Source organism: Lynx canadensis, chromosome D1, assembly GCF_007474595.2.
Source record: "Lynx canadensis isolate LIC74 chromosome D1, mLynCan4.pri.v2, whole genome shotgun sequence".
Lineage (NCBI taxonomy): Eukaryota > Metazoa > Chordata > Mammalia > Carnivora > Felidae > Lynx > Lynx canadensis.
Genome location: NC_044312.2, coordinates 59299247 through 59327001, shown reverse-complemented (window position 1 = coordinate 59327001; position 27755 = coordinate 59299247). Strand labels below are relative to the sequence as shown.

Below are 27755 nucleotides of genomic sequence, written 5' to 3'. Positions count from 1 at the left end.
CTGTTCAAAGCCCTTAACCTATACCACCAACAAACTTCCTTTCAGGCCACACCTACACTGCCTTCTGGCCACTCCTCATGGGATCCATGAGGATTCCACAGATCCATTCACCAACTAGTACTCCCCATCACTCCGCGCTTTGCCAGGTAGGTAGCTGGCCTCTCCACTATGCTGTCAACTCCAGGGGACAGGGCTCTTTGTGTTTTGTTCATCGCTGTGACCCTAGCACCTAGAACAAGGCTCAACCCAGAAGAATTGCTCAAAAAGACATCTATTGACCATACAAATAAATGATAGAATCTTCCTTCCAGCCTGGTCTGCCCCATTATGTAAGATTTACCCAACTGTGTTTATTTTCTTGTGTGCCTCCCCGATCAGACCCGCTGCCCCTCCAGGAAGAGACTGGGTGTGATTCAGCTTCGTGTGTGTATGTCCAGCTCAGGGCCAGGCACAGAGAGCAGGGGTGGGGGATAGGTCTGGGGGGCAGATCCCAAGGCATCATGACCCCCTCAATAAGGCACAGGGATATCTGGAACGTGGGACCACCTGGGCCAATCACACAAAGCCTACGTGTCCCAGGGAAGAGGCCTCCCAATCGCCTTCCCTCATCTGAACCCCTTTCTAAAGCCACCTCGACTGGTGATCCAGCCTCTGCTTGCACACTCCCAGAGACAGGGAGCTCACTTTCTTAGCAGCCAACCCCTTCCCGTGTGGGATGGATGGCTCTGCCTGATGCTGACTCCTCCCACAGCACCATCCTATTAAACCCTGATCATCCCGAGCCACGATTCCCATGGAAACCAGGAAGGAAGATGAGCAAAAGGAGAGGCAGATCCCAGCTTTCTCAGCAGCTCTACCAACCTCCCCAGCTTTGGGTCGAGGTGGGAAAAGGAGCTCTTGGCTCTCAGCCTACCCTAGGGAAAGGGGAGTGGTTTTAAGGTGCTCGGTCTCCCCTACTGCCAACCACCATCCTCGGGAGCCCGGGGTGGTGCAGAGACAATGCATTGCCAAGAAACTCTCTAGCAACCTCCACTGAGCCCCATCCCCCCTCACTGAACTTCCACCCTCCTCGCTGAAGCCTTGGCCCTTCATTAAGCTCCATCCCCCATACTGAGCCCCCTCCTCTCATCCCCCATGCCCCTACCCACACCCCATCTCCTCCTCTCACTGGAGCCTCCTGCCTTCCAGTCTGCAGGACCATGAGGGGTGCTCTGACTCCAGCCCTAGGAGTGGCACATAGAGACGCTTCCTCCCGAGCCCTGGCTTGCAGGCTGGGTGGATGAGGGAGGGCAAGCTGGTCCTCAGCCAAGGGTGGCTGCCCAGACTCCCACCCAGCCCCACCTGAACAGCTGCAGCCCAGCTTTCCTCTGTCAGCTATTCCTGGGCTGGCCCTGCTCCAGAGGTGCATCAGGGTGCAGTCGATCACTGACCCCAGCCCCCAATACACACACACACACACACACACACACACACACACACACGTACACATACACGTACACACACACACCAGGACAGCTCAGAGCCAAGCCCCTGAGGGATGCTGAGGCACAAGAAAGTCTAAGTAACAGGGACCCAAGGCCCCAGGCTCTGAAAACTCCCTGCCAGCTCAGAAACCATCAGAGAGGGAGGCCCCTATCTACGGCTTTGAGGTTCCAAGAACTCGCAGAGCTTTGTGTTCTAAGAAAATCAAGCTTCTATTATAATGTCCCTTTATTCCAAGAGTCTATGCTTCTTATATTCTATGAACGCAAGAGCCTGGAGTCCTGAGAATGTAGGAGTCCAGAATTCTATTATTCTAACTGCCTGACAAGCCAGGACTCCACCAGGGTTTCCACACCCCTCAGAGCCTGATGGTGTGCGGGCTTGAGTCTCTCTGAATACCAGGTAAGAGAGACGGCCCCAGCGAACCCCTGCATCTGTGAGGTGCATTCCAGCCTCCACCTTTTTGCTAACAGCACTGTGCATCACCCTCCTCTCTGCTAATTAAATCTCAGACAACTTTAAAGAGAAAGGGAGGGGACTGCCATCAAGGACTACCTTCTAAAAGCCAGGCCCACCTGGTTGATTCTCTCATTTAATCCTCATGATATTACTAGCCCAACTTTACAGTTGATAAAACTGAGGTCCCGGGTCATGAGGTCATTTGTCTAAAGTCACATAGCTAGAAATAGTAGAACAGTAATCCAAACAGGGCCCTTGGCAAACCCAATGCCTCCCAGTAGCAGGCTGACTCCTGAGAAAAGCCCAGGGGGCCTCCTTCCGGGCTCCCTCCTTGGCCCAGGGCCTCACTGCCCGCCTCAAGCTCCAGAAGGCAGAGACTGTGGCTACTTCTCCTCTCGCCTCCCCAAGCTGGAGGCAGCCTAGAGCCGGCCACATTTCCTGTCCTGATTGATCGAAAAGCGCTCGATCCGCAAAGACTCCGTAGTGGGACCGGGAGATGTGGCGTTTCGTTTCTAAGCACCCGTCGCTATGGAAGCCAGGTGCTGCCTGACCAAGGCTTAGCAACGGGCCCAGCAGGGCGGGGCGGAGGGCATTGTCAGGGGCTTCCAAGGCAGCCAGCAAAAGAGGGGGCGTAGGCTACTCCGTACTCCGTTCTCCAGGCAGGAGGGCTGGAACTGTTGCCCTGGCTGGGCATGCAGGGAAGGAGGCGCAGGGGCTGGACCACGTGGGCTCTAAAGAACAGAGACCCAGAGGTAAGGGCAAAGAGAAACTTGCAGAGACAAAGGGAGTCCAGAGACAGTGAAAGGCAGAGACACTGTCTCCGAGAAAGGAAGATGTGGGAAGGTGGAAGAAGACAAGAGCTGGTCAGAGTCACAGAGACCACTTACTTAGACAGTTGGCAAGAAAAGACTGACTCCCAGACAGGCCTGACTCCTGGGGGAGGGAGCCAGTGTGCCAGAGAGCAGGAGGGAGCCGCAGGGAATGACAGAGATGGATGGATGCGTGACAGGAGGAGATAAGCCTGAGGCAGGAGGCAATATAGAGTCAGATAATAAAGGAAAAGAGGGGCAGGAGGGGCAGGAGGGGCAGTACGAGGACAAGGGCACCAAAGTCACAGGAGTCCTGAGCTGGCCCCTCTTCCTGGGTCTGCCCATCCATGGCATGGGCCTCACCAGCTTTGTACCACCACCCCACCACCCAGCCTCTCCTGCGGAACGGAGTCGTCTGGGCCCTCAAGAAGGAGGCTGGTCAGAGTTCCCATGTCTCTCTAACCCTCCAGGGACAGGTCTTGCCCAAGATCAGCCAGTGAGGCACCGTGTGAAACGCTAGGAAGGCAGGCCCTGGGAATCCCAGTCCAGACCTCCTCCCCACCCTCACCTGACCACTCCTTGGTTACCCATGGATGTACAGTCAGTACGGAGAGCCACACGTGTCCCCCCACCAGAGTGAAGAAGATGACAGAACCTAAGATGGGACCCCCTTCGTTTCCTTCCTCAACAACCCTGTGTCCCGGCGCTGGGGACCCACGGGTGGAGCAGACAGCATCTGCTCCATGGCCCATACCTGTCTCTCTCCGGGGTGTGACTAGGGAAGGCAGACTCCGGGAACCCAAAGTGGCCCGGCTCCTTGGGGAGAGGGAAGTGGCAGGCACTTAACAGGCGACATCTCACTTGATGTTCACCGGAACCTGTTACAGAGAAGACTGAGGCCCCCAAAAGGCGAGCGACTCACCCCGACTAATCACCACCGGCCAGCCAGCGCCCGAACTACGGCCTGACCCCAGGTCTCGCGGGGCCAGCACAAGTTGGAGGGCCTGGTGGAAACCTCTCTGCCAGGGCGGAGGCAGCTGCTCCAGGAAGGGGGGTGCGATCCAGGCCTGCTCAGCGGCCCCTCCCAGGGGGAGGGGGGGAAGGTCTCAAGCCCGGCTCTGGCCACCACTCCTCCTGGCACCAGACACCCTCCCCCGATGTCAGAATGGGTAACAGTGCCTCCGTCAGGTGTCAGGTACTAATCTCTCTCTCTCTCTCCCCCTCTCTCTCCCCGCTAATTGCTCCTGGCATTGTTAACACCGTCAGCTGCACCTGACAGCCTCTGTGGGAGCTCGTGTGCCTTCAGAGGTGCCCCATCCGCCCCCATCAGCACCAGCCTTGCTCTCACCACACTCCTGAGGGAGGAACAAGACAAAGTCTAATTAAGCACCTACTATGTGCCCCCTGGTGGTGCGAAGCAGTTGACATTCATTATCTCATTAAATTGTCTCCTATGGCTCTGAGGGCTCGTCCCCACGTCCTGCAGCTCCTGGCCTCTGGCCTTTCTGCTTGCCCTCCCCACACCTCACAGCACTCGCCCTGGAAACAGCCTCTGGGGCAAGGTGACCCCAGAGCAGAAGGTGAACATAGGCACCTGGGAACTGGTACTTTGATTCTCAGAGGCAGTGCCCATGATGAGGGGCAGAAAGGGGAGTTGGGGTGAGGTGTGGGACGACAGGGGGAAGGGCAAAGAAAGAAGGGAGGGCACACGGAACTGGGGGGGTGCAGAGATGGCAGGCTACGAGCCACACTCCACATACACATGCATGCATGCTGGGCCTGGGCTGCAGCCCAGATGATCGACCCTCGGCGCCACGTTCCCTCGAGCCCCAGTCCCAGGAAGGTGGTGCCACAGGCATTATCGATTGATTGCCTCCCAGCCTCCTGTTCCTGATGCCTGGAGGCTGCCTCCTCCATGCAGTCCTCCAGCTGCTCCAATGTCACCGCCAGGGTGAGTCTGGGGGCAGCCTGGGGACAATGAGCAGGGACTCCTCATCTCTCCCTCAGCCCAGCACTCTCCCGACTCCTCAGGAGCCTGGTCCAGGTAGATGGGTAGTGCAAGGGCTGACATTGAGGCTCGTGGTCATACATGCACATGTGTGCACGTGTACATGTATTTGTGTGTGCATGTGTGCATGAATAAGTAAGTCGGTATAGCACAAGAGTTGCAAATACAAGATGTAAGCTATACAACTTGGGTTCAAATCCCCCTCCTCCATTTCCTGGACATGTGACTCTGTGCAAGTCCCTTCACCTCTCTGAGCCTCAGTTCCCTTGTCTATACAGTGTGGTTACCAATAGTACCCAACTAATAGGATAAATGAGAGTACACATGCAGAACTCTGGCACAATGCTTGACATATAGTATTTTTTGATACATGATTGCAGGCTCCAGGCTCTGAGCTGTCAGCACAGAGACCGATGCGGGGCTCGAACTCACGAACCGTGAGATCATGACCTGGGCCGAAGTCGGACGCTCAACCGACTGAGCCACCCAGGCACCCCAATATATGAAAGTTTGTTTTTATCATTACTGTAAGCATGTATGCACGTATGCATGTGTAGATACCCTTGGAAGGAGGGATTTGTGGCACTCCAGCAAGGGGGTGTAGGCTGCTCCCTAACCCTCGACTCAGCCACACTCTCGGCCCAACCTCAGAGAAGGGGGAACTGCTGCATTGCTCCTCCCCCCACAAAACCCTACCTGTGCTGGGTGAAGCTGTGGGGGGGGGGGCAGGGGGGAGATGGATGGCTTGGCGGCTACCAGGCAGGACTGGTGATTAGAAGGCTAACAGCCCAGCATCCGGAAAAGAATGGGAGGGAGGCTGAGCTGTGGGGCCATCCATCAAAGCTGGCAGGCCCAGCAACGCTGCAGAGTAGGGTGAAAGCGAGGCAAGGGGACAGCTGTGAGGTGGGGGGAGTGTAGACAGGCTAAGGGCCAGGCAGCCAGGCCCAGCCCAGCACTGACCTGTTCAGCAACCCTGAGTGAGTCACTGTTGCCCTGGGACAATGGGGCTAAAATGGCTCTCTCTGCCCTGATAAGTTCCGGCCACATCAGGCCCAATATCAGGCCGAACGTGAGGGCCCCGGAGATGCCCTTTCCTCCTACTGGTGCCCAATTCGGCCAAAGATTCCTGGGGGTGCAAAGTAAGGGGATGTGGCACAGTGCCTGGGCTGGGAGACCAAACACCCAAGTTTCTGACCCTTAATCGCTTGCTGACCCCAGCCAAGCCCCTGGCTTCCCAGGTCCTTCCTTGAATGCCCTCCCCCTCTACCCCCACCACACAAGAGGCAGGGGGTGGCGCATAAGCACAGCTCTTGCCTTCTCAAATTTCATTCAAACTAGGGGCGGGTCACCCATGGGCCCTCCTCACCTTTGGGAGGTGGTGGTTACCTGGAAAACTCCTGGCCAGCAAGTCTGGGGCAAGAGGTCCTAGCTGGGGTCTATAGAGTAGGATCCTGACAGAGCCCACAGCCTCAGTCTGTCTTTAATGACCTCAGTGAGCTTGATCAAGTCACTTTCTCTCCCTGGGCCTCAATTTTCCCATCCCGAAAATCAAACAAGCAACAAGAACAAAAATTCTTCAGGGGCTCCTTTTTCCCTATGGGATACCCTGCAAGCTGCTCATTGCAGCCATTCCCTCTCAGTCCTTCCCCAGGTTCCAGTCCTCCTCTGTGCCCTGCTACACTCCTGCATGTAGGCTGCTCTGCATTTTTGTCAACCCCCCACCCCTCTTTATATTTCACCTCTGGACTCATGGTTTACCTGTTCTCCTCTGATCCTCTGCCTCTGCACTGGAAAATATCCTCACTCAACAGGGCCAGAAGTATCACTCCCTCTGCAAAGCTGTTTGCACAGCCTCTGGCTGAGCTAAGTCAGCCCCCCCTTGCAGAGCCACCAGTGGCTCCCACACACCTTCTCTGAAGCCAAGACCAGGATTGGTCTATGTCCCCATCTCTCTCTGGGCTCCTAAGAGTGAGGGCTGGGCTGGGCCTGATTCCCAGGATAGGGGAAAGAGGTGGGCAGCTCAGGGCCTTGAACAGGGATGAGGCTTAGAGAAAATGGAAGGAAAGAAAGGAGGAGGAAGGGAGAGAGGAATGAAAAGAAAGAGAAAGCAGGGAGGAAGAGAAACAACTGTCCCTAAGGTTCCTTTGGATCTAACAATCTGAAGGAATGTTCATCTACTCCAGATGGAGCCCCCATGCCCTGGTCTCTGCTCCATCCCTTGCTCCCCTCCCCCCTGCTCCCCCTTTGGGCCCCAGCCCCATCACACACAACAGTACAAAGGCTCAGAGCCAAAGGGGTCTCTGGCCTCTGCCGCTGCACCCTGACTGGAGGCTAAGAACATGCCTGGTCGTCATAGTGATGGTGCAAAGCTGTCATCACTAATTCATCGCCAGAGCCCTGAGAGGCCAGCGAGGTGTGAGGAGAGCTAGTTAAAACTGATCAGAGCGGCCACTAGGGGCAGGAGTCTTGGGGCTATGGGCCTAGGGGAGGACCAGGGATTAAACTCCATCACCCCAACCCTGCCATGTCTTTCCCTCAGCCTCCCAATGCCCTGATAGGAAGGAGGATTGCAGACCGTCCCTCAGTCTGTCTTGTGCACCTACTATGTGTCCAGCTCAGTCAGAGCTGGGGGTCAGTGAAGGCTAGAATAGGAATCCCCATACCCCAGCATCTCTGAGCAGTTATCCAGGTCCTGCTGTCCCCAACAGAACAGAGGGATGTCCCTCCTCAAATCACAGGCATTGAGAAGGGGTGGAGGGAAGCAGGAAGAAATGAGCCCCTATGTTGTACCCTCTCCAAGCAGGCAGGTGCCAGGCATTCCTTAAAAGTAATTCATTCAATCCTCTTGGAAAATCTATAGGATCAAAATTATTATTTCATTTTACAGACACCTGGATATTCTCTCTGCCTAAATCTTCCCAGCCAATCCCATCCCCTCCTCCAGGAAGCTTTCAGGATGCCCCATCTCACACTCATCCTCCTTCCCCTGAACTCCCAATGACGGTGGGTGAGGGTCCTGGTCTCTCCAGTCAGACTGGACTCCAGTTGAGGGTAGCCTGGGTGGACCCTCCCAGCCCAGCCCAGCTTCAGGCAACCAGGAGACTAAGCCCATTAGCACAGGCTGGAGCTGTCCATGGTTCCAAACTCTCCCTGGCCAGTCTCTGGAAGTCTGGTCTTTTTATGTTCTAAGTCATCTGTTCCTCAGCTTGGGGGAGAAAAGCCAGTCTCCACCTGAGAGGCACCCCTGCCCTCCACTCATTTAGTTCCTTCATCCACAAACCTTGAAACAAGGACCCATTTGAAGTAGGAGAATGGGAATGAAACTAACAAGCACTCACTCAACAGGCATTTATTGAACACCTACTACGTGTGGCCCTGTAAATACAGCTTGGGATAAAACAGTGAACAAAACAGACCCACTCCCTGTCTTCTTGGAGATTTTTGTCCTGTTAAGTCAGTACTGGAGTCTGTGTTAGTTACACACATTAACCCACTTGATCCTTACAATATGTGTGAAGGTGGATATTATTATGCCCATTTGACAGTGAAGGAAACTGAAGCTTGGGGTGACAAAGGAACCACACAGCTAGTAACCAGTAAAGGCGGGAAGGTGGATCACAGACCTAGTCCCTGCCCTCAAAGAGTTCATAACCTAATTTTTCTGTTCCCAGTTCTCCAATAAGTACCTCTGGAAAGTGTTCCTTGGGTCTGATCTGAATCCCTCTTGCCTCAGCTCTGACTTGGCCTGTCTTTGTTGAGACCTCAGCGGGGTGGAGGATTGGCTTTCATCTCCTTGCAGACACCTGGGGTGCTTCTATGAGCTCCCAGCCTTTTCTCCACCCCCACCTTGCACAGAGGCCTCCCCCCCCCCCAGGAGGGAGTGAGGTGTGTGCTCTAAAAATATCTTAATCCCTCCCTGCTCTCACTCTAATTAAGCTGAGTGAGTCACTACTTTAAGTAATTTATTGCTAGTTACATAATTGCTTTAATATTTGGTTCTAGAACTGGGGAACAAAAGTGCCCCCCTTCTTTTCAGGGAATTGCTAATCCACAGAGGGGTTTACAGCTCCTGGAAGGGGGAGACAGGAAGACATGTGGAGTCATATTGGGTAGGCCCCTGCTCCAGTCTGGACCAACACATAGCCATTCCCATCAGGGCCACAGGGCTCACCTACCTGATCAAGAGGCAGGTTTATGGGAACACCAACTCTCTACTTTGTCACCTACTCTGTGCATTTCTGAGGCCACCACTTCCAACTGACCTGGCTCTCAGACCCAGAGTCTACCCTCAGGAGATCACAACCTGAGCATCCCTTCCCCTCTTTGGCCTCATTACCTCTGCCAGTCTACAGGAACCAAGGCCCAGAAAGGGCGGGCAGTTCCTTGGCAACTCCCAGCATGTTAGAGGCATCCCAGTCTATGTGCCCAGGTTGTCAGCTCAAGGAAAACCCAGGACCTCTCACAGCCCTGTAAAAAGTCACCCCCCAAAGAGATTGACTGCAAAGGGCACAGGGAAGTCTGGGGGGGAATACTGTTCTATTCTTGATTGAAATGGTAGTTATATGACTGTATACATTTACTAAAACTCATCGAATCATACCCTTTAAATTGGCGATTTTATTGTATGTAAATTATACTTTAATAAAATGGATGTAAAAAATTAAGTTTAAAAAAAGAAGTCGCGCCCCCACCTGCTGAGCCCCCCCCCCCCATAGCAAAACAGCAGTTCAGGCTCAGCAGTCACACAGAAACTGAGGGGGGAGGGTGCAAAGAACCAGTCATGGAGGGCACATAGTAGGTACTCACAGGGATGTTTGTTTCACTCAGTTCCAATTAGCAAGGACTCACTAGGCACCTCCCGGGTGCACTTGCACATCCTTGATCTCATTAGCTCTCCCTCAGCTCTCACGCAGCCCAAAGGGGAGCCACACTGCATGCCACATACATCACACACTTGTCTCATTTAATCCTTGCAGCAGCCCTAATGAGGTGGGTTCTATTAGCGTGCCCCTTTTACAGATGAGGGAACAAAGGTGGCAGAACTCACACACGTCCTGCTGCCAAGAAGTGGAGGAGCTGATACTTGAATGAGGAGACAGTCCCCAAGGCTTGTGCTCATAACCACTCCCCTCTACACCTCCCTTTATCAAGCTAAATGGCATGGGTTAGGAGACCATGTATGGAGGATGTGCCTCCGACCCCAGGCCTTGAATCATGAGGTTCTCCCCAGGCTTAGAAGTAGAGGCAGGGTACACCCAAGCGAAGAGGGCGAGTGAGCATGTGTGAGCGCAGAGAGGTGGCAAGAGGCAGGACTGGCTTTGGGAAAGGAGGGAACTGGGTTGGGCAGCAAGCCTAGAAGAAACACAAAAGAAAAAAAAAATGAGGCAGAGGACATCTGGCTATGCCAGCCTGTGGGTTAAATGCCTGCTCACACCCTGAGCAGCCAGGACTCCTCATTGTTATTCCTGACTCAGTGCCCCCCAAATTTGTCTTTGTTTGGCTCCCAATGGCCCAGTCACAACCCCAATCACCACCTCACCAGGCACAGGCAAAAGTTTCATCCCCAAGCTTGTCAAAGACTCGTTGGAAAACAGGGATGCCATGTAGCAGGGGACAGCTCCAAGGTTGGGGAGTATGTAAGGGAGGCCAAGAACTAAAGAATGATAGGAATTAACCCAGTGAAGGGAGGGAGCATCCAGGAAGAGTATTCTAGACAAAGGAACAGCATATGCCCAGAGGGCAGAGAGGCTGCACAAGTGGGGAACCAAAGGTAGCTTGGTTTGGCTTCCTGATAGGCGGTCTGTATTTATGCCAAGTGTGTGTTTCTGTGTGCTAAATCCACATCTGTGTTGCTCGTGTGTATACCCGGGTTGGAAGGTCAGTTGTTTTTTTTTTTTAAATTTTTTATGTTTATTTATTTTTGAGACAGAGAGAAACAGAACATGAGTGAGGAAGGGGCAGAGAGAGAGGGAGACACAGAATCTGAAGCAGGCTCCAGGCTCCGAGCTGTCAGCACAGAGCCCGATGCAGGGCTCGAACCCACAAGCTGCAAGGTCATGGTCTGAGCTGGAGTCAGACGCTCAACCGACTGAGCCGCCCAGGTGCCCCTTCTCTCTCCTCTCTCTCTGCCTCTACACCCGCTCACGCACGCTCTCTCTGTCTCTCTCAGAATAAACAAACATTAAAAGAAAAAAAAAAAAGATTTGTCCTGTCTCCGTTCCTCAGTATATATTGATGTTTCTGTTCATTGTGGGTCTCTCCACGTCTTTGTACTGTGGTCTGCTTCTCTGTGTGCGGGCTTCTGTGTCTGCTGAGCTTTTCTCTTGTTTGTTTCTCCACACCTGGAGCTGTATGTTTGTGGCTGGGACGCTTGGTGGCTTGGCTCAGGCAGCTAGAACCAGAAGCCTGGGGCAGGAGGGTGCAAGAGGGGGAATCCAGTCGCACACAAAAACACCTCATGACCGTCAAGCGCTTAGTGGGGTGGAAGGCCGCACTGGAGATGCCAATTAACGCTGATAACAAGTCAAGGACCTGAGGCCCAGCGGAGGCTGAAGTCGGTCCCCACTGGCACTCAGGCACACGGATGAGTTGGCTTGGCCAAAGCCCATAACTGCCCCCAGCACCAGGAGGGAGCCATCTCATTGACTCATTTCCCAGGGAGTCCAAGGCCCAGGCTCTGGACAGCAAGAGGGATTGAGATCAAACTCCAGGATTAAGCTTTTTTTTTTTTTTTTTTTTTTTTTTTTTTTTGAGAGAGAGAGAGAGAGAGAGGAGGCACAAGTGAGTGAGGGGCAGAGAGAGAATCCCAAAAGGGGCAGGGAGAGGGGGCCGGGAGAGAGGGAGAGAGAGAGAAGCGGGGCTTACCCAAAGTGGGCTTGTGTTTTTTTTAATCCAAAGTGCGGCTCAAGCTCACCCGACGTGGGGCTCAAACTCATGAACCGTGAGACCATGACCTGAGCCAAAGTCAGATGCTTAACGACTGAGCCACCCAGGCACACCATGATGATGGTCTTAAAAGGGAGGATTTTATCAGGCTTCGCAGCGGGCAAGTCATACATGTTATCAAGAGATGAGGCGGCAGGGACATGGCTTTGCTCTTGGAGGCTATGGTCTGCAGCGTGGCTAGTGGCTGCCACGGACGGGTGCTCTGGGGTGCGGAAGCCACAGGCAGGATGAAGCAGGGAAGGGTGCTCCTGGAAGAGAGTCTAGAGTTGTCACCCATCCCTGCATTAGTGGGCGGACACTGCAGAACTAGGGCCATAGCTCAGATGGGTGAGCCAGGGGTTGGGGACTGTCACTCCTCCTCTGACCTGCCTACACAGCTCACTTGTCCTCAGACACCTGCATCGCGGCCATCTTGCCTCTCACCTGGGTCTCCACACCAGCCTCCTCGCTGGCCGCTCTAATCACCCTTCACTTGGGGCTTCCTAAACCCAAAGCTAACTGTGACCCTGCTTACGCCCTCCCTGGCTTCCCTACGTGAGCTGGGCCTCCACCACAGGACCTTCCTCCAGCCCAGCAGCCCTGGCCCCGCCACCCTGACTTCCTGCTGTCGTTCGTCACACCTTTGCTTGTGCTGGCTGTTTGCCTAGAATCACCTTCCTCTCCTCCCTCACCTGGAAAACTCACATTCATTTTTCAGGGCCAAGACCCATCATCACCTCCTCAGAGAAGTCTCCAAGCAGCGGCCCCAGCATGGGCTTTCCTCCTTCCCTGCACTCACCCCATAAGGTTCACTGCCTGCTTCTAGCAAAGGGGAGGGCAAGGACTGTCCCGTCCATCTCCATGGCCAGGGTGACAAGCACGAGGCGGGGCACGTGAGGGCATCCTTGAGGAGGGGTGGGGTCAATGAGCAGATGATGGCTCAGTGGGGGCCCAGGGCACACCGAATCCTGAGAATGACATTCTTCAGAGCCCCAGTGCAGCTCAGGTAGGGAGCAGGGCAGAAGGAGGTAGGGAGCAGTTGGCACCCTCTCTGAGCTTCAGGTTCCCATCAACCATTTGTCCCTTGTCCCTCCAGACCTCCACTCGTCTCCTTTGACAGCCTCCTCCTCTGCAGAGCAGCCCTTTATTCATGGCCCTGGCTCTCAGATCTGCAGCACTCTCTCTGCCCCGCAGGCCTCGTGGATGCTGGTCCAAAGGACCTCACCATGCCCTGTTGCATCCCTTCATCCTACCCCGTCTCCAAGATGCTTGCTTCATCAAACTGCCTTCAATTAAACCACGTAAGTGTGTCGTCTGTTTCCCCTCTACAAAATAGTGAGAGCTCCTTAAAGGATTGTTGAGGTGATTAAGCAAGGTAATTTGAAAAATATAAAGGGTACTCTGTAATTGTCAGTTCTCTCCATCTAGCCTGCAGACTACACCCTACTTGGAGTTTTAAGACGACTCTGAATTCTCTGGCATGGGAAGGATGCAGTGCCCGGCTGTCTGCTTCTCTTCTCTTCTCCCCAATCCCTGCCCAGTCCACAGCACCAGAAAGCCTCTGCCCCCACACCACCCGGAACCCAGCTCTGAACCTCTCACAATGGGCCTCCAACCTTAGAGCCCCCCACAACTCGGCTCAACAGAAACTAGCTGGGGGCGCCTGGGTGGCTCAGTCGGTTAAGCGTCCGACTTCAGCTCAGGTCATGATCTTACAGTTCACGAGTTCAAGTCCCGTGTCGGGCTCTGTGCTGACAGCACAGAGCCTGGAACCCACTTCAAGTTCTGTGTCTCTCCCTCTCTCTCTGCCCCTCCCCTGCCCCTGCTCACTCACTCTCCCTCTCAAAAATAAACATGAATTTTTTTTTAAAAAAAGGAAGCTAGCTGCCTGTCTGCCCCCTCCCTGCCAGTGTTGCCAGCAAAGCCACCATCTCCTACCCATCACACCCCTGGCTCCACCGGTGTCTTCAAATCCAGCCCCCCGCCTCCAATCCCAAACCTCCAGGAAGATGATGTCTCTCCAGTTTCCCTGGAAAGGGGATCTCCTGTTTGTATCTTCTCACTGCCCAGGCCACTGGGAAAAGCACTGTGGGGCTCAGACTTCCCCATACTGAGTGGGCACCTTCTCTGGCACCTCCATGGCAGCTACACTTTGAAAGGACTTCAGAGAGTTCGCAGCCAGCTTCTCTGCTGGGACAGGAGTCTCTTCCACAGTCTCCCCAACCAGGCTGCCCAGTGCCCCTGCACTATGGGCAGGAAGCCCCTTCCCTGTGGGACTGCCCCGCCCCCCCTCTTTGAGCCAAGCCGGGCTTCCAGGACTCCCCGGCAACCCCAGCACCGTTTCAGCACTAAGAGCCCAAGGAGGGATTATAGGGAACGCCTTAAATGTTAGAATAGTAGAAACCTAGAAAAGCATCTGATGCAAAGATGAGGCCCCTCCCCAGGTCCCACTCCACTGCCGTACCCCTCTCCACGGAATCACCATGCTCCACGGAATGACAGACTTCACAATTTCCCGGGAGGAGCCTCACAGCAGGCAGACACTCTGGTAGAAACTTCAAAGGAATCATCCAAGGCTGAGGAGGAGTGAGAATGCCCAGGTGCAGGAGGGGGCCTCATGCCACAGAACTGGATCTCTACTCTGAGCTCCCCATCTGCTCCAGAGGCTGGAGAGAGGCTGTCTAGGCCAGACCCACCCCTCTTTGTGCTCTGGGACTTGCCATCTCACCCTGGATCCTGCTGTGACGCTGAGTCGACCGTTACCCCTCTCTGGGCTTCAGGAGCTGCATCTATACAAGAGGACTGGGTGGGGAGTCCCTGGAACTCTTAGCGGGGTACGGGTATGGCCATGTCCAGCATCTCCATGTGATAGCCCTGGATCCTGGTTAGCCCAGCCTCAGCTTGAATACAAGACACCGTGCTCCTCTAGAGCCCTCACTGACTAGTAGGGGGTTCCGGCGTCTCCTGAGGGAAGCCCAGCCCTACACATGACAGCCCCTCCAGCCCAAGTCCATACACATCTTCTCTCTGTCTTCAGGCAGGTGGGAGTCAGAAGAGAAAGTATTGAATGTCCAGACCTTGGGCGTGGCTTTGCTGGGTCAGTGCCTTCACACACATTCACTCATCCGTGCCTTTACACCCAAACACGGACAGCCACATACACAGAGTTACGCACCCACACACAGTTTTATTAGAGCACATGTACATAACACCGTACACGTAGGTGCACACACACTCACATACACATAAGCATTTACCAATAATCAGGCATAAAAATAGACACTCACATATTCACACATAGGAATGTGTCCACACTTTTATGCAAACACTGACCCACACACTCTTACATCTCAGACCCATAAACATACATACGCAACTGGAAGTTCACATTCAGGCACAAGCACGCGCGTGCACACACACACACACACACACACACACACAGAAACACAAGTAAACCAACTAATCTTACCCCTCACCTCAGCATCAAGTAAATCACAATCCAATAGAAACCCAGACTCCAACTGCAATGTCATTCCAGATCCATTTCCAAATCTAAGCCTGTCCCAGAACTGTGAGAAGAAAATATCTCGTCCCCTGGCTTAATCCCTTTAAAATGTCTGTCCCTGCTGTGTGGGGTCCAGTCTCTCCTCAGCCCTCCTTCCTCCCTGTGTCATTTCAGTAGGGCCCTCTCCCCCTCGGCCAGAACAATGGGCTACCCTTGCTCCACTCTTCATCTCTGCTCTTTGTCCAGCCTTTTCCTCCCGCTGGCCCTTCAAACACAAGGAAGATCCAGGCTGCAACTGACTGTGTGTGTGGCAGCACCCCCTGCTGGAGACAGGGGGCATTACAGCACAGCTCTAAGGTACACAGTCCTCCCTCCCCAGGCTGGGGTGGAGGGGAGTAGGGTAGAAGGGGGAGGAAGAAGAGGAAGAGGAGGAATAAGTTGGGAAGAAGTTCGAGCAAAGTGCTGGGAGCACCACGGATGGACTTCAGAAGCCTCAGGCTGTCTTGTTTCTCCACTCCTAACCATTCAGCCCAGACTGCAACATCAATCAATCTTCCCAAAGTCCAGCCCTAATCAGGACCTGCCCCTGCTCAAAACTCCTGGGAAGATCCTGGTGGGCTGTGGTATTCTCCGCCTGGAATTAGTTGCCTGGGGTTTGCCTAGTCCACCTCTTAGCCTTATATCCCAAGGGGCTCAGCCTTTGCTTTCTGTTCCTTGAGTCGGGTCTTTGTTCCTCGGTCCTCTGCTGAGATGTCTAATTATCTGTATCTTGCCTGTCCTTCAACGCCTGGCCTTTGCCCTCTGGCACAATAACCCATGGAAAGAGCAGGAACTTTGGGGGCAGACAGACATGTGCTCCAAGCCTGGCTCCATCAGTCACTGGCTGAATACCTCTGGACAAGTTATTTCCCCTCTCAGATCCTCTGTTTCTTGATCCAGAAAACAGGAGTCTCTTGGGTTTGTGGTGAGGATTAAATGAGATCATAGATGTGAAAACAGTGTTCAGGAAGCTGTAAACTTCTGTGTGGATGTGTGAAGAGTCCTAATTATGGCTTAATCCTATTATCCCTACCCCCACCTGCACTGCCCAACATGAAGCAGGCTGAGGGGTCCCTGGGGAGGGAGCGAAGCTGCTCCACTTTGGGGCCCTGCATCCCCCAGCACCCTCCAGGGCCTGTCCCCAGCCTGCCTCAGCAGCAGAGTGTGGATTTAGATCCAAGGAGGCCGTACTAAGTCTACTTACTGCAAATTCACGCCAGACTACAACTCCCAGAATGACTCACAGACTGCCACGGGTGTGGCCACTGGTTTAACCTCTTCCTCTTGGAGCCCTTTCCTCCATTGTATTCCCTGGGGATTAGTCCCTGACCAGTCAGGGCAGCTGAGGGAGGTGGTCACATGTCTCTGAGGGCCCCTCCCACAGAGCATCCACACTGCTCACCATGCCCACCACCGCGGCTCCATTTCAGACCTCCTCGTGTCTCCCACACGATGACAGCTTCTGGGCTCTTAGCTCTGGTCTCTCCCCCTCCAGGCCCCCACTGAATCTTTCTAAAAGTGTAGGTGAGTGTGGGTGGTTTATAATGGCAACAGCTAACCTTTATGAGCACCTGCTGCATGCCTGCCACGAAGCTCTCCACTTCCAGATTCTTCTTGGTGATCCTGCCAGGAAAGTATTATTGTTCCCACTTCACTATTCACATGGGGTTCAGAGAAGCTAAGTAGCTTGCCCGGGACCACATAGCTCTAGAGTAATGGTGCTGATATTTGAACTTCCAGCTGTCTACCACCTTCTCTGTCCTATTCTCAAAGCCTCCTCTGGCTTTGAACCCAGGTAGCCATCTAAAAAGTGAGAACCCAGAAGCCTCAGGGTCCACATCTTTCAGCAACTACACTGTTGGGAAGTCCTTCCAGATGTCTGACTTAAATCCCTTCTGCTGCACCAAGCCCCAGTTGCCTCCTGTTTTTCAGGGAGGGCAGTGAAAAGGGACTTCAGGGAATTCAAAAAGTGGGTCATGTCACTGGGGACCTGGCCTTTCCCAGGGAGCGGGCAGCTGAACAATGGGAGATAAATGTGTTGAAAACATCCGTTACTAAATATATCGACTTCCCGAGAAGATGGGGGTGCTGACAGGGAGCCCATGGTCCCTGACCGAGAGGCCACAATCTTGTGGTTCACACAAGCTAGGGCAGTCGAAGCAGCAGAGAAGGCTGTTCTGGCTGTTCTGGGGGTGGGGAGGAGTGGGGGGCTGGGGCAGAGGAGGTGGGAGGCCAGCGTGGAAGGGGGTGATGTCTCATCCTCCCAGACAAAGCTGCCAAGCCTAAGCTGGCTTATTTGCATATTACTTTGCATTCATTTGCATGCCACTTTCTGGAAGGGGCTCACATTCAACTGCTGCCGCTCCCCCATTTTCAGGGTCTCTGTTCACTGAACATCCCATTCTCAAGCAAGGAGGAGCCCCTCCGCAGGCCCTGATGGGGCCACTGGGAGAGACCAAGAAGTTGCAAATTCACAATGACGCCTCCAAGTCAAAGCTGCTGGCGGCACCTTGGCCACAGAAAGTGCTTCCTATAGTCTAACCTCAATTCCCTCACTTGTCTCCTTCTCCTTCTCTGCCCAGACCTTCCCCTACCCTTGCACTTCATGATTAGGCCACTCTGAATTCCTACAGTCCTTACATAAACAAAACCATGCTTGCTTTCCCTTCGAGGCCTTTGCACATGGTATGTGCTCTTCCTGTGGGGCTGTCAATTCTGCCTCATGAAGGAATTCTTCCTTCTAAGGCTAGCTCCAAGAGCCCCTCTTCTTAAATACCTTCCTGCCACTGGCAGAGGTAGGGAAGATCATGGGTGTCCCTCCGTGTGGTCACTGTTCTGTCTATCTCCCCACAGAGCTGGTACGTCTGGTCGGGCAGCAACCCAGTAAACGTCAGATAAATGAATGAATGAATCCTGATCCCCCTCCCCTGTCTCTCTCAGCCCCTGCAGTCCCCCTCTCCCTGGAAGACTTCCCTCACCTGCAGGAGGGGCAGAAGTGAGTGCCTCAGTCTCCAGCTCTCCCTCCTGTCCCGGAAGACTTCCCCCTCATGCCCACTCTCACAAAGTCAGGAGATTCCACACCTCTCTGGGCTGGTAGGAAGTTCTTCCCGTTGTCTATCCTCATCCCCTTTCTTGGCCATGCCTACTTCCTTATCATTCCTTTTGGAGAGGGGTCAGGGACTGGCCCATCTCAGTTTGACCATCTGTAGTTGGAATAAGGGATGCTTATCTCTCTCTATTCTCTGCCCACGATGTGTTCATACCACTCCTGAACCATTATGCCCCAGCTTGGCCCTGCTGAGGGGGAAGGACAGTGACCCAGGATGGAGAAAGGGCACAAGGCCAAGTAGCCAGGCCTTGTAAAGGAGCCCAGGACAGATAAAACCACTCCAAGGGAAGGGCTGCCCAAGAGGGAAGGGATGAGCATCCCATCCCGGGGGTATGTAAGCAGGGCTGATCAGATCTGTGGGCAGGTTGCAGGAAGGAGTAAAGCAACTGCTAGAAGGTGGCCCAGATGCTCTTCATGTCCTCTCCCACTGGGAGGCTGCACTGAGCCTAGGTGCCCAGCCCTGTGCTGGGAAGCATGAGGGGGTGGCTCTTGCCTTAGAGTTGCTCCTTAGCTGGCTGGGTAAAGGACCTCACACACGGGGGCATCACAGGGAAAGACCAACTCTGGGCCACATTCTTTTTTCTTTTTTTAAATAGGCTCCATGGCCAACATGGGGCTCAAACTCATGATCCTGAGATCAAGAGTCACATGCTCTCTGCCTGAGCCAACTGTGTGCCCCTGGGCCACATTCTTGATGCTGTACTATCAGGGAGACCTCAGGGTGGATCATGGGGTCAGAGGGAGGGGGAACCAAGGAGGGCTTCCTAGGGGAGGCTTCCTTTTCAAAACTTTTCCTCAGCAACCCAGTCCTAAGAGGAGAACCCAAGCCCCTTAGACTGGCATTTGAGACTACAGAATCTGGCTCTTCCTGCCCTTTCTTCATCTTCTCCACTCCCTTCTTCATCCTGCCAACCCAACCCCTTTCTGTTCCTTGATCACACAGCACTCTCACATCGGATTTCCATGCTGTTCCCTCTGCTCTTCCCATGGGCAATCCCCATCCATCCTTCAAGATGCAGCTCAAGTGACTCATCCTTTGAAGCCCCAGCTTGGTGTGGGTCCCACAGTTCCAGGGGGCTTCCCTCTGCACAGCACTGTTCACACTGCAAGGTTATAGGTCTCCACTCCTGCCTCCCTCATCAGACCGGGAGTCCCTGAGAGCAGGGTCTGGGTCTGGGTCCATTCTGTGTCCCCAGTGACCAGCCCCGTGGGCACCAAGCAGGCATTGGAGAGTCGCTGTTGAGTGAATCAATGAATGGATGGACACAGAAATGCAGGAACAGGAGCATGTCAAGTGGGTAGATTGTACAGGCCCAAGCAGCAGGAGCCTGGGGAGCACAGGCCTGACCCGACAGCAGCCCGGCTCAGGGTGAGACTCCCAGGCCATTAAGACCGAAGGCGGGTACTGCTGGGAGCTCTGCCTCCCCTATTTGGCTAGATCCCAGCCAAGCCATCAGCAGTCCCCAGGGACAGGAGGCTGGAGTGGGAAGCAGAAAGAGTGGCAGGAGCTGCTTGGTGGGCAGGGGCAACTGGGGGGTGTGGGGAGCATAAAGGCGATTAACCCTCACTGAGCCAACCCAGTTCAGGCAACCAACAGGTCCCCTGCAGGCCCTGAGGAAAGAGGCCTCAGTTTGCCTCTGATAAAGAGCTTCAGCCTCAGCCTCGTAGCCAGAGCAGGTTGACAAAGACATAGCCTCAGTTTCCACGGCTCCATGATCTCCAACCCTCTTCACCCTGGTCAGAAGTCCTACAGGGGATCTCTCCTGCTACCTTGTTGGCCTGAGCTTTCCAACAGCTTTTCCCTCCAACATCCTGACCCTCTGAGGTCCTGCCACTGCATCTCCCACCTGAGTCCAAGCTGAACCACCTCGACGTCCCCCATCCCATCGTTTCCTAAGCCCTCCAACCTCTCCCTTCAGAAAGTCCCTGGTCATCTGCCCCTTGGCCCACCTGGCCCCGGACCTCCCTGATGTCCACAGTGGCCTGGCCCCCCTGTCCCGTCTCTCTTTGCTAGTCCAACCTTGACCATGCCACTGAGGAAGCTTTCTCAAACTCACAGAATTCTGTCCCTCCATCACACAGAACCTTCTTGGACTCCCTAGGGCCCTCCGGATAGAGCCCAAGAGGCCTGGAGTTCAAAGTCCTGCGGGACCGGCTGCTACCAACCCGGTCAGCCTCCTCACTGCTCCAGGGATACGGGGGATCCCCACCCAGGGCCTTTGTTATGCTGCTCCCACTCCACCCCCACCTGTTAGCTAGATCCTGATCTTTAAGCTTAATTATTCTCAAGCCATTTTATGTCTAGGAAGCTTAGGAGGCCCCAGAGGGCAGGGCCATTGTTGCCTATTTCATTTCTGCGTCTCCCCACAGGGTGTAGAATGAATTGTCCTGGGCTCACAGAGGTGGTCGCACATTCAGCCACCCCCGCCCTGCCTCGGTGGGTCACAGTGTCCCAGCTGTGTCCTCAACCAGCAGGGGAAGGAAACAGCCACCCACGCACAGTCAGATGAACACACACATAGAGACACACACACGTACACCAGCCACACAGGCACCAATATACACTCAAGCGCAACAGCACATGATCACACACCCACACCCGAACACTTATGCCACACACACACAGCGCAACACTAATATTCACGCACTAACAAATAAGCACACAAACAGGAAGGTGCGTGGAATCAAACAACGTGCTCAGTTTTGAGTCACTTTATTTTGCAGACACGGCACACAGATTAACATGCGTGCCAACACATACGTTCAAACTAACACACACACACACCTACACCCACACACACGGCAACCTGCACTCACACGTGTGCAGATGACCTCTCACAGTCACACAGGTTTGCTCACACATCCTGCCAGGCCACCGCACATTCAGCCACCAAGGACTCTACAGGCCCTTGTACACCCCACAGGTCCCCTTGCACCTCACACCTGTAACACACATACACACACCTTCACGTGCAGGCATAGAACTGCACCTCCACTGACCTGAAGACATACATCCCTTGCCCCCCACCTCAGCAGCCCTCAGATGGTGGAGGGGAGCCTCCACGGAACCCCCCATTCCACTCACCTGCACATGCACCCATGCACGTGGATGCACATGAGGCTGGTGCACAGGGGCCTCATTCAACCAGCCTCGTGGCTCTCTGGGACAGATGTTTTGGGGTAAAGTTGCCGAAACTAGTGGCTATGAATCCCAGTCCCACAAAAGGCGGTGGCCCGGGACCCTATTCTGTTCCAGCACCACTTACTCATTCATATTCATGTTTGTTCTCTCTCTCTCTCTCTCACACACACACACACACACACACACACACAACACTGGGTCACAGACATCTCACTCTTCTCTAGGGTCCTGAACCAGTTTATCTCAGCCCCCCAGACCTCCTTGGAACTCCCTGCAGAGACACCCCCCACCCCTAGCCCCTGAAAGGATAATTCAGGTTCATTACCAACCCCTCCCCCAGCCTCTTCTATGGGACACCACCCTCATCACCCCCTAGGTTGATGTCTGAAACCCCCACCCCTGTGCAGAGCCGCCCCCCCCCCCCCCGGCCCCAGGCTACAGTCCAGCAACGGGGCGCCCAGGAGCAGGATCGATCCTCCCACGTGGCTCAGCTCCACGCCAACCCCAGCTCCTCAGCGGCACTCCCAGGACCCTAGTCGCTGGTATGCCTTGCAGCCGCTCACCCAAACCCCAGCCCCTGGATAGTACTCACGGCTCAGCCGGTCGCGCTGCCGGGTACTGCTGGCTCCTGCAGAGGATGGAGTGGCCGCATGCCTGCCCCATCGCTCCTCATCGTCTGCCTCCCCAGCCAGACTAAGGTGGCACCTCGCCCTGTCCACCCTGCCCGGGGTTCCAGGCAGGGTGCCTGGCCCAGTGGGCACAAGGACCAAGAGCAGTAGCCTGTCCCCAACTCAGTCTGGACTCAATACCCCAATCCAGCGCTGCTGCTGCTGCCCCAGTTGCTCCCACCTCTCCTGCTGCCACTGCCTCTGCCGCTAGGCTGGCTCCGGGAGGAGGTTGGAGCAGGTCTGATAATGCAGAAGGGGGAGGGAGGAGGGAGGAGGAACAGAGAGGCCCAGACAGAGAGGGAGAGAGGGAGGGAGGGGTAGAGAGAGACTCTGGCTGGGAGAGAGGAAAAGAAAGACTCACACACAGAGGAACAGACAGAGACAGAAACAGAGACAGAGAGAAACAGACAGGAAGGAGAAATACATGAAGGAAAGAAGAAAGGGAGCAGAGCTCCAGAGAGATCAAGATGGAAATATAAAGAGATCAGAGAGGCATAGGGAAAACACACACAGAGGAACAAAGACAGAAAAGAAAAGAAAAGAAAAGAAGAAAAAAAAAAAAAAGCAGAGATGGAAATGGGGGAGGGGAGAGAGGGAGACAGACAGACAGACATACAGACAGGCAGACAGAGGAACCCAGAGAGGTACAAGGATGAAGGATTTGCACTGTGCACTGACTAGAATGGGAGCTGGGGTGAGGGGCAGATGGACGGAACCCAGACCCTGTGCTACCCCATTACAGAGGCTCTCAGGGTCAGGAGACACTTCTCACCCTCCTCAAGAAAGGAAGGGCTGGGCCTCCAGGCAGAATCAGTTCCTCTGGGCTCCCTGAGTCGGTATCATGTATAGGGGGTGCATCCCCAGCATAGAGCTGGGGATGCAGGAGGCTCTGGGTGCTCTTGCTAATGGTCTTTGAACTCAGAGCTTTGTCACTGAGTCTACCTCTTGGTGGCTCTGCTTAGCTGGGACACTGTGGGAGCTGACGCTGAAGCATGCACTTTTTTTAAAAAATATTTTTTTTAAGTTGATTTCTTTATTTTGAGGGTGAGGGAGGGTCAGAGAGAGAGGGAGAGAGACAGAATCCCAAGCAGGCTTCACACTGTCAGCACAGAGCCCGATGTGGGGCTCGAACTCACGAACCGTGAGATCGTGATCTGAGCCGAAATCAAGAGTTGGACGCTCAACCAACTGAGCCACCCAGGCGCCTCAAAGATTTTATTTTTAATCTCTACACCCAACATGGGACTCAAACTCACAACCCTGATGAGTCACATGCTCTACTGAATGAGCCATCCAGGCGCCCAGAAACATGCACTTGTACTAGGAGTTGTGGGCACAACTTGCCCACGTGGTTTTCAGTGTCCATAGGTTATAGGCATGGGAAGAGGCCTGCTGTACCTCTGCCCTGTTGCCAGAGAGGACTCCTCAGGAGGAAGCCTTAACCCAATGGAATTGGGGCATTTTAGGCAATGGACAGGTAGGGAGTTGTCTCAGCAGAGGGCCTGTTGGACATAAAAGAAAATGCTCCACACCTTGAGGCAGGAAATGGGGGTTCAAATGCTGGCTCCTCCACTAACTTCTTCATTTGTTCACAAACACCTGTCATTGGCCAACTTCATTATATATGACTCAGACAGCTCCTTGCCTTGGAGAAGCACCCAGTCAAGGTGTGTGTGTCGGCGGGGGGGGGGGGGGGGGGGGGGAGGCAGGAGATGAAATGACTTGTAGTGTGACAGAGGGAAGCACAGAGTATGTAGTGTCCAAACAGGGCCTCTGACCCAGTCTCGGGTTGGTAAGCATTCCTGTAGAAGAGAATATCAGCTGAGTCTTTAAAAGGAGGAGACCAGGAAAAGCAGGTATATTCCAGGCTATGGGGGCCATGTGTAATCCTCACCAATAACCTCACTTCTCTGACCTGTGGGGACAAGGACCCCTGCCACACACAACAGGATCCATGCAGAAGCGCCCATGAGACTGAGTGAAAACCTAATCCCTGTTAACAGGCACGGAGGTGCAGCGGTGGTGGGATGGACAGGAATGATGCAGCTTGTGCAGGAGGCCTGTCCAGGCTGACAGAAAGCAGTTTTCTCATGGCTTACTAAGTGTCAGGAAAGAAACTATGAGGGAGCTTTTGCTTCCCACTGTGGCCCCAGAAGGTCTAGTTTCAGATCTCTGAAAACTCTGGGCAAACTGTTTTCTCAGCCTGACCCATACCTGGGACCTTACTGCTCCACGCCTGCTGGCTAGGAAGGCATTTCTCGGGCCCAGAAAGCCAAGGCCCTGGATCATGTCCAGGCTTGGCCTCTCACAACTCCCCTTCACGCCCCAAGGAGCCTGGCAGTAAGAAGCTGAGTCAGAGGAGCTCAAAGGAGGGCACCTGCCGGGCACAGGAGAAGCTGGTGCGTTGAAGCCTCACCTGCCCCTCAGCCTCCTTTCTGCCTTCTCACTCTGGAAATGATGGTGGAGGCCTCATCTTCAGAAACCTCCTGGGAATATACCCAAGCAAGACAGGTAGGAGGGAAGGTCTCCTCCCATCCCACTACCACACCAGACTCCACAGTTGCCCCAGAACAAAGGAGTCTGCAGGAATGAGGTGCAAGATCCAGGACTACTGGGTACTCTGGTACTCTAGGACTTACAGCCAGGCAGGTAGAGGGTCAAATCCCAGCTCTGCCATCCATGCACCCTGGGCAAGTTATTTAACTTCTCTGAACTTCAGTTCAGCTTTCTCATCTGAAAGGAAGGTCACAAATTCCAAGCTCAAAGAGTTGTAAGGCTTTGGAAATGTCTGTAAAGTTCCCAGTAAAAAGCCGTAGTCCTCTCCTCCCTTCCCTTTTCCTAAAGAGGTTGAATTGGTGGGGCTGAGGGATTAACAGCCTGAAATGCTGGGGTAGGGGCTCTTGTAGGGCACTGCCGGAATGGTGGGGGTCGGGGGGGGTGCTTCTGAAAGGGGAGAGGGGCCGGTGTCCTGGCCTGCTCTTCCCACCTCCACCTCCATCTGGCCTGCTAGGCCGGCGGCAGGAACCGAGGGCCCGGAGCGATCACCGCGAAGCCCCGCCCCGCCGCAGGCCCCGGCCGCTCTCCCGGGTGCTGATCGGGGCGTGCCGCGTTCACGGGCCCTGGCCCGCCGCCCTGCAGCCGGTCAGCAGACACCGGTTTTTGCTAGTTGGGGATCTGGCAGGAGGTGAGAGGAAGCTGGGAGGCGGGTGGGTGCCCGAAGCGACGGGAAGATGCAGCCTCTGAGATCCAGCCTCCGCCCTGCGCCCACTGCCTCGCGAGGACTGCAGGCTCCAGCTACCTCCTCGTTGCCAAAGAAGGCGGCTTCTTCTCAGCGCCCTCTCCCGCCGCCTTCCTGCTCGGCTGTTTCCCTCCCACCTTCCAGACGGCCCCTCCTCTGTCTCTCTCGCTGGCTCATCCTATTTTTGCCCCCTCAACATGGGTGCTCTTCACAGGGGCACCGCGCCCTGTCTCTCTCCTCTTTCTCCACCCCACCTTCAGGGAGCTTGGAGCCTTCCCCAAACGCACCAACTTCTAGTGCCTCCCCACCCCCACCCCCACCCAGGCCCAGCCCTGTTTCTGGGGCTCCAGACAACCAATACAGGTTGCCTCCTGGACATCTGTGGGAACATCCCAGAGGCCCCCATACACCTGAATATTCACATCCAACGTATCTTTTGTCTCTATCAAAGGCATCAGCAAACTTCAAATCCCCAGTCTAGAAACTACAAAGTCGCTTTGCCTCTTCCTTCTCCTGCACCTCCTGTATCAAATCTATCACCGCCAATTCTCCCTCTGTAATTCTCTCCCATGTATTCACTCCCTCCATCACCCCCCTGGCCCTGCTTACTTCCTCCTCCTCTGGTCTTTCTCCAGCCCCCTACCCCAATTCAACTCCTCTATTCCACTCCACCCTGCACCGAGCACTATCTATCCGGTCAGGTAACTCCTCAGAATCCTTGCATGGCTCCCCAGTGGCTTCAGGATAAAGGTCAAGCTCCTCAGCCTGATACCTGAAATCTCTCATGATAGGCCCTGAGGTCTCCATCCTCTGCTCCACATACAGCAGGGTCCAGTCCTTAAGCCAGTCCTTTCTTCCCCTTTGACTTGGTACCACCTGTTTCCCAGGCTCACTTCCCTCTCCTCTTTCTTTTCTCTGCCCATTCCAAATCCTGGCCTATCCTTCCTGGACCAGTTCAGCCCACACCCTGCCCTTACCCACAGGGGACAGGGTGGGCAGGAGGGGTCACTGGGTTCTGGGCTGAGCAGCCTCTGGCTGCCTCACTCTTCCCTGTCATCTGCCCTATCACCTCACCCCCCCCCACCCCCCCACCCCCGCTCAGGTTCACCTAATTTCTTCTACTGGATCACCCTTTCCTCAAGAACAGGCCAAAATCCTATTCACCTCAGCCCCAGTCCCCAGCCTTTGGGCAGCCTAGCCAGGGACAAGTGAGAAATGTTGATGAAGTAAAGTAGGAAGGAGGGAGACACAGGTGAGTGTGGAAACGAAATGGTGCGCTCTGGAGCTCAGTGCAAAATCACATCAGAGCAAGCCTTCCACAAAAAGCTGCAGGTGGATGGGGGGACACAGGTAGATGAGGGGTCCTCACTGACCCGCTCTGTGCAAACCACCCCCCACCCCTGTCCAAGGGCAGACTGAGACCATACAGTATCCCTCAGCCTTCTCAGGGGAAGGCTGGTAATTGGTGGAACATGGATTTCACGGAGCATTGGCCTGAAAACCCCTGGGTGACTCCCTCTGGCTGGGGACCAGGGTGGGCCCACATCTGGCTCTTGGCAACAGACGCCTGGGGGTGGGGAGAGTGGGAAGCTCAGGGAGCCATCTCACAGTGCTTCTCTGCCTCTTCCTCAGCCAGGAAGCTGCCACCTGTGACTCCAAGCATAATGACCGAAGGAGCACCAACTCCATTCCAAGGGCCTGGCATAGTTCCCTGTGTTCCCACACTAAGCACAGACCCGATCACACCATGGGTGACAAGGCCCTTGCTGACAAAGGAGCAAAAAGCCACCCCAGGCTCCAGAACAGTTGTAAGGTGGTATGGCTTCTTCACCCCAGGAAGGTGGTTTTGGGGACCCAGGCCTGAGGGTTGAGGTGTTGTGGGCCTGCTTCAGGTCCAGGATCTGTCAGAACTGCCCTATGAAAGAAGGGGTGACCTCACACAGAGGTAGGAAGCTCCCCATTCCTGTTGGGCAGGGGGATGAAGTGGTGGAACAGACGGTCGGTGCAGGAAGGGAAGAGACAGCCAAGGCTTATCCCCTCAGGCCAGAACCCAGTGATCCTTCCTGTCTACACTGCCCTGTGGATGGGGTGGGGGAGCAGGGGGTGCTGAACTGGCCCATGGTGGATGGACAGATTTGGGGTGGGCAGAGAACAGGAAGAGAGGGAAGTCAGCCTGGGATGGGGCTAGACCAGACACTTGGAAGTGTCTTCTGCCTAAGGTTGAAGTCATCCCCAGAAATATGGACCAGGCAGCACAAGATGCCAGAGCCAGTGGAATCCCAACCCTCATGGTGCAGAGGGGGAAAAGAAGGCAGAAACATGCCTAGGCCACACAGGGAGTAAAGGGCAGGGCTAGACCTAGGACCAGGGAC

General features: G+C 54.6%; 1 protein-coding gene across 2 annotated transcripts in view; it reads right to left on the bottom strand.

The window, feature by feature from the left end:
- PDE2A (phosphodiesterase 2A) overlaps positions 1 to 27755 on the bottom strand; it is a 107605-nt gene that overhangs the window by 73979 nt on the left and 5871 nt on the right. The window contains exon 1 of one of the 2 annotated variants that reach the window (XM_030331953.1): positions 22070 to 22444. The exons of the other annotated variant lie outside the window; for it this stretch is intronic. Coding sequence (XP_030187813.1) covers positions 22070 to 22140 — 71 coding nt within the window. The 5' untranslated portion in view covers positions 22141 to 22444. Of the gene's footprint in view, positions 1 to 22069; positions 22445 to 27755 lie in introns of those variants that run through there. 2 annotated transcript variants of the gene reach the window in all.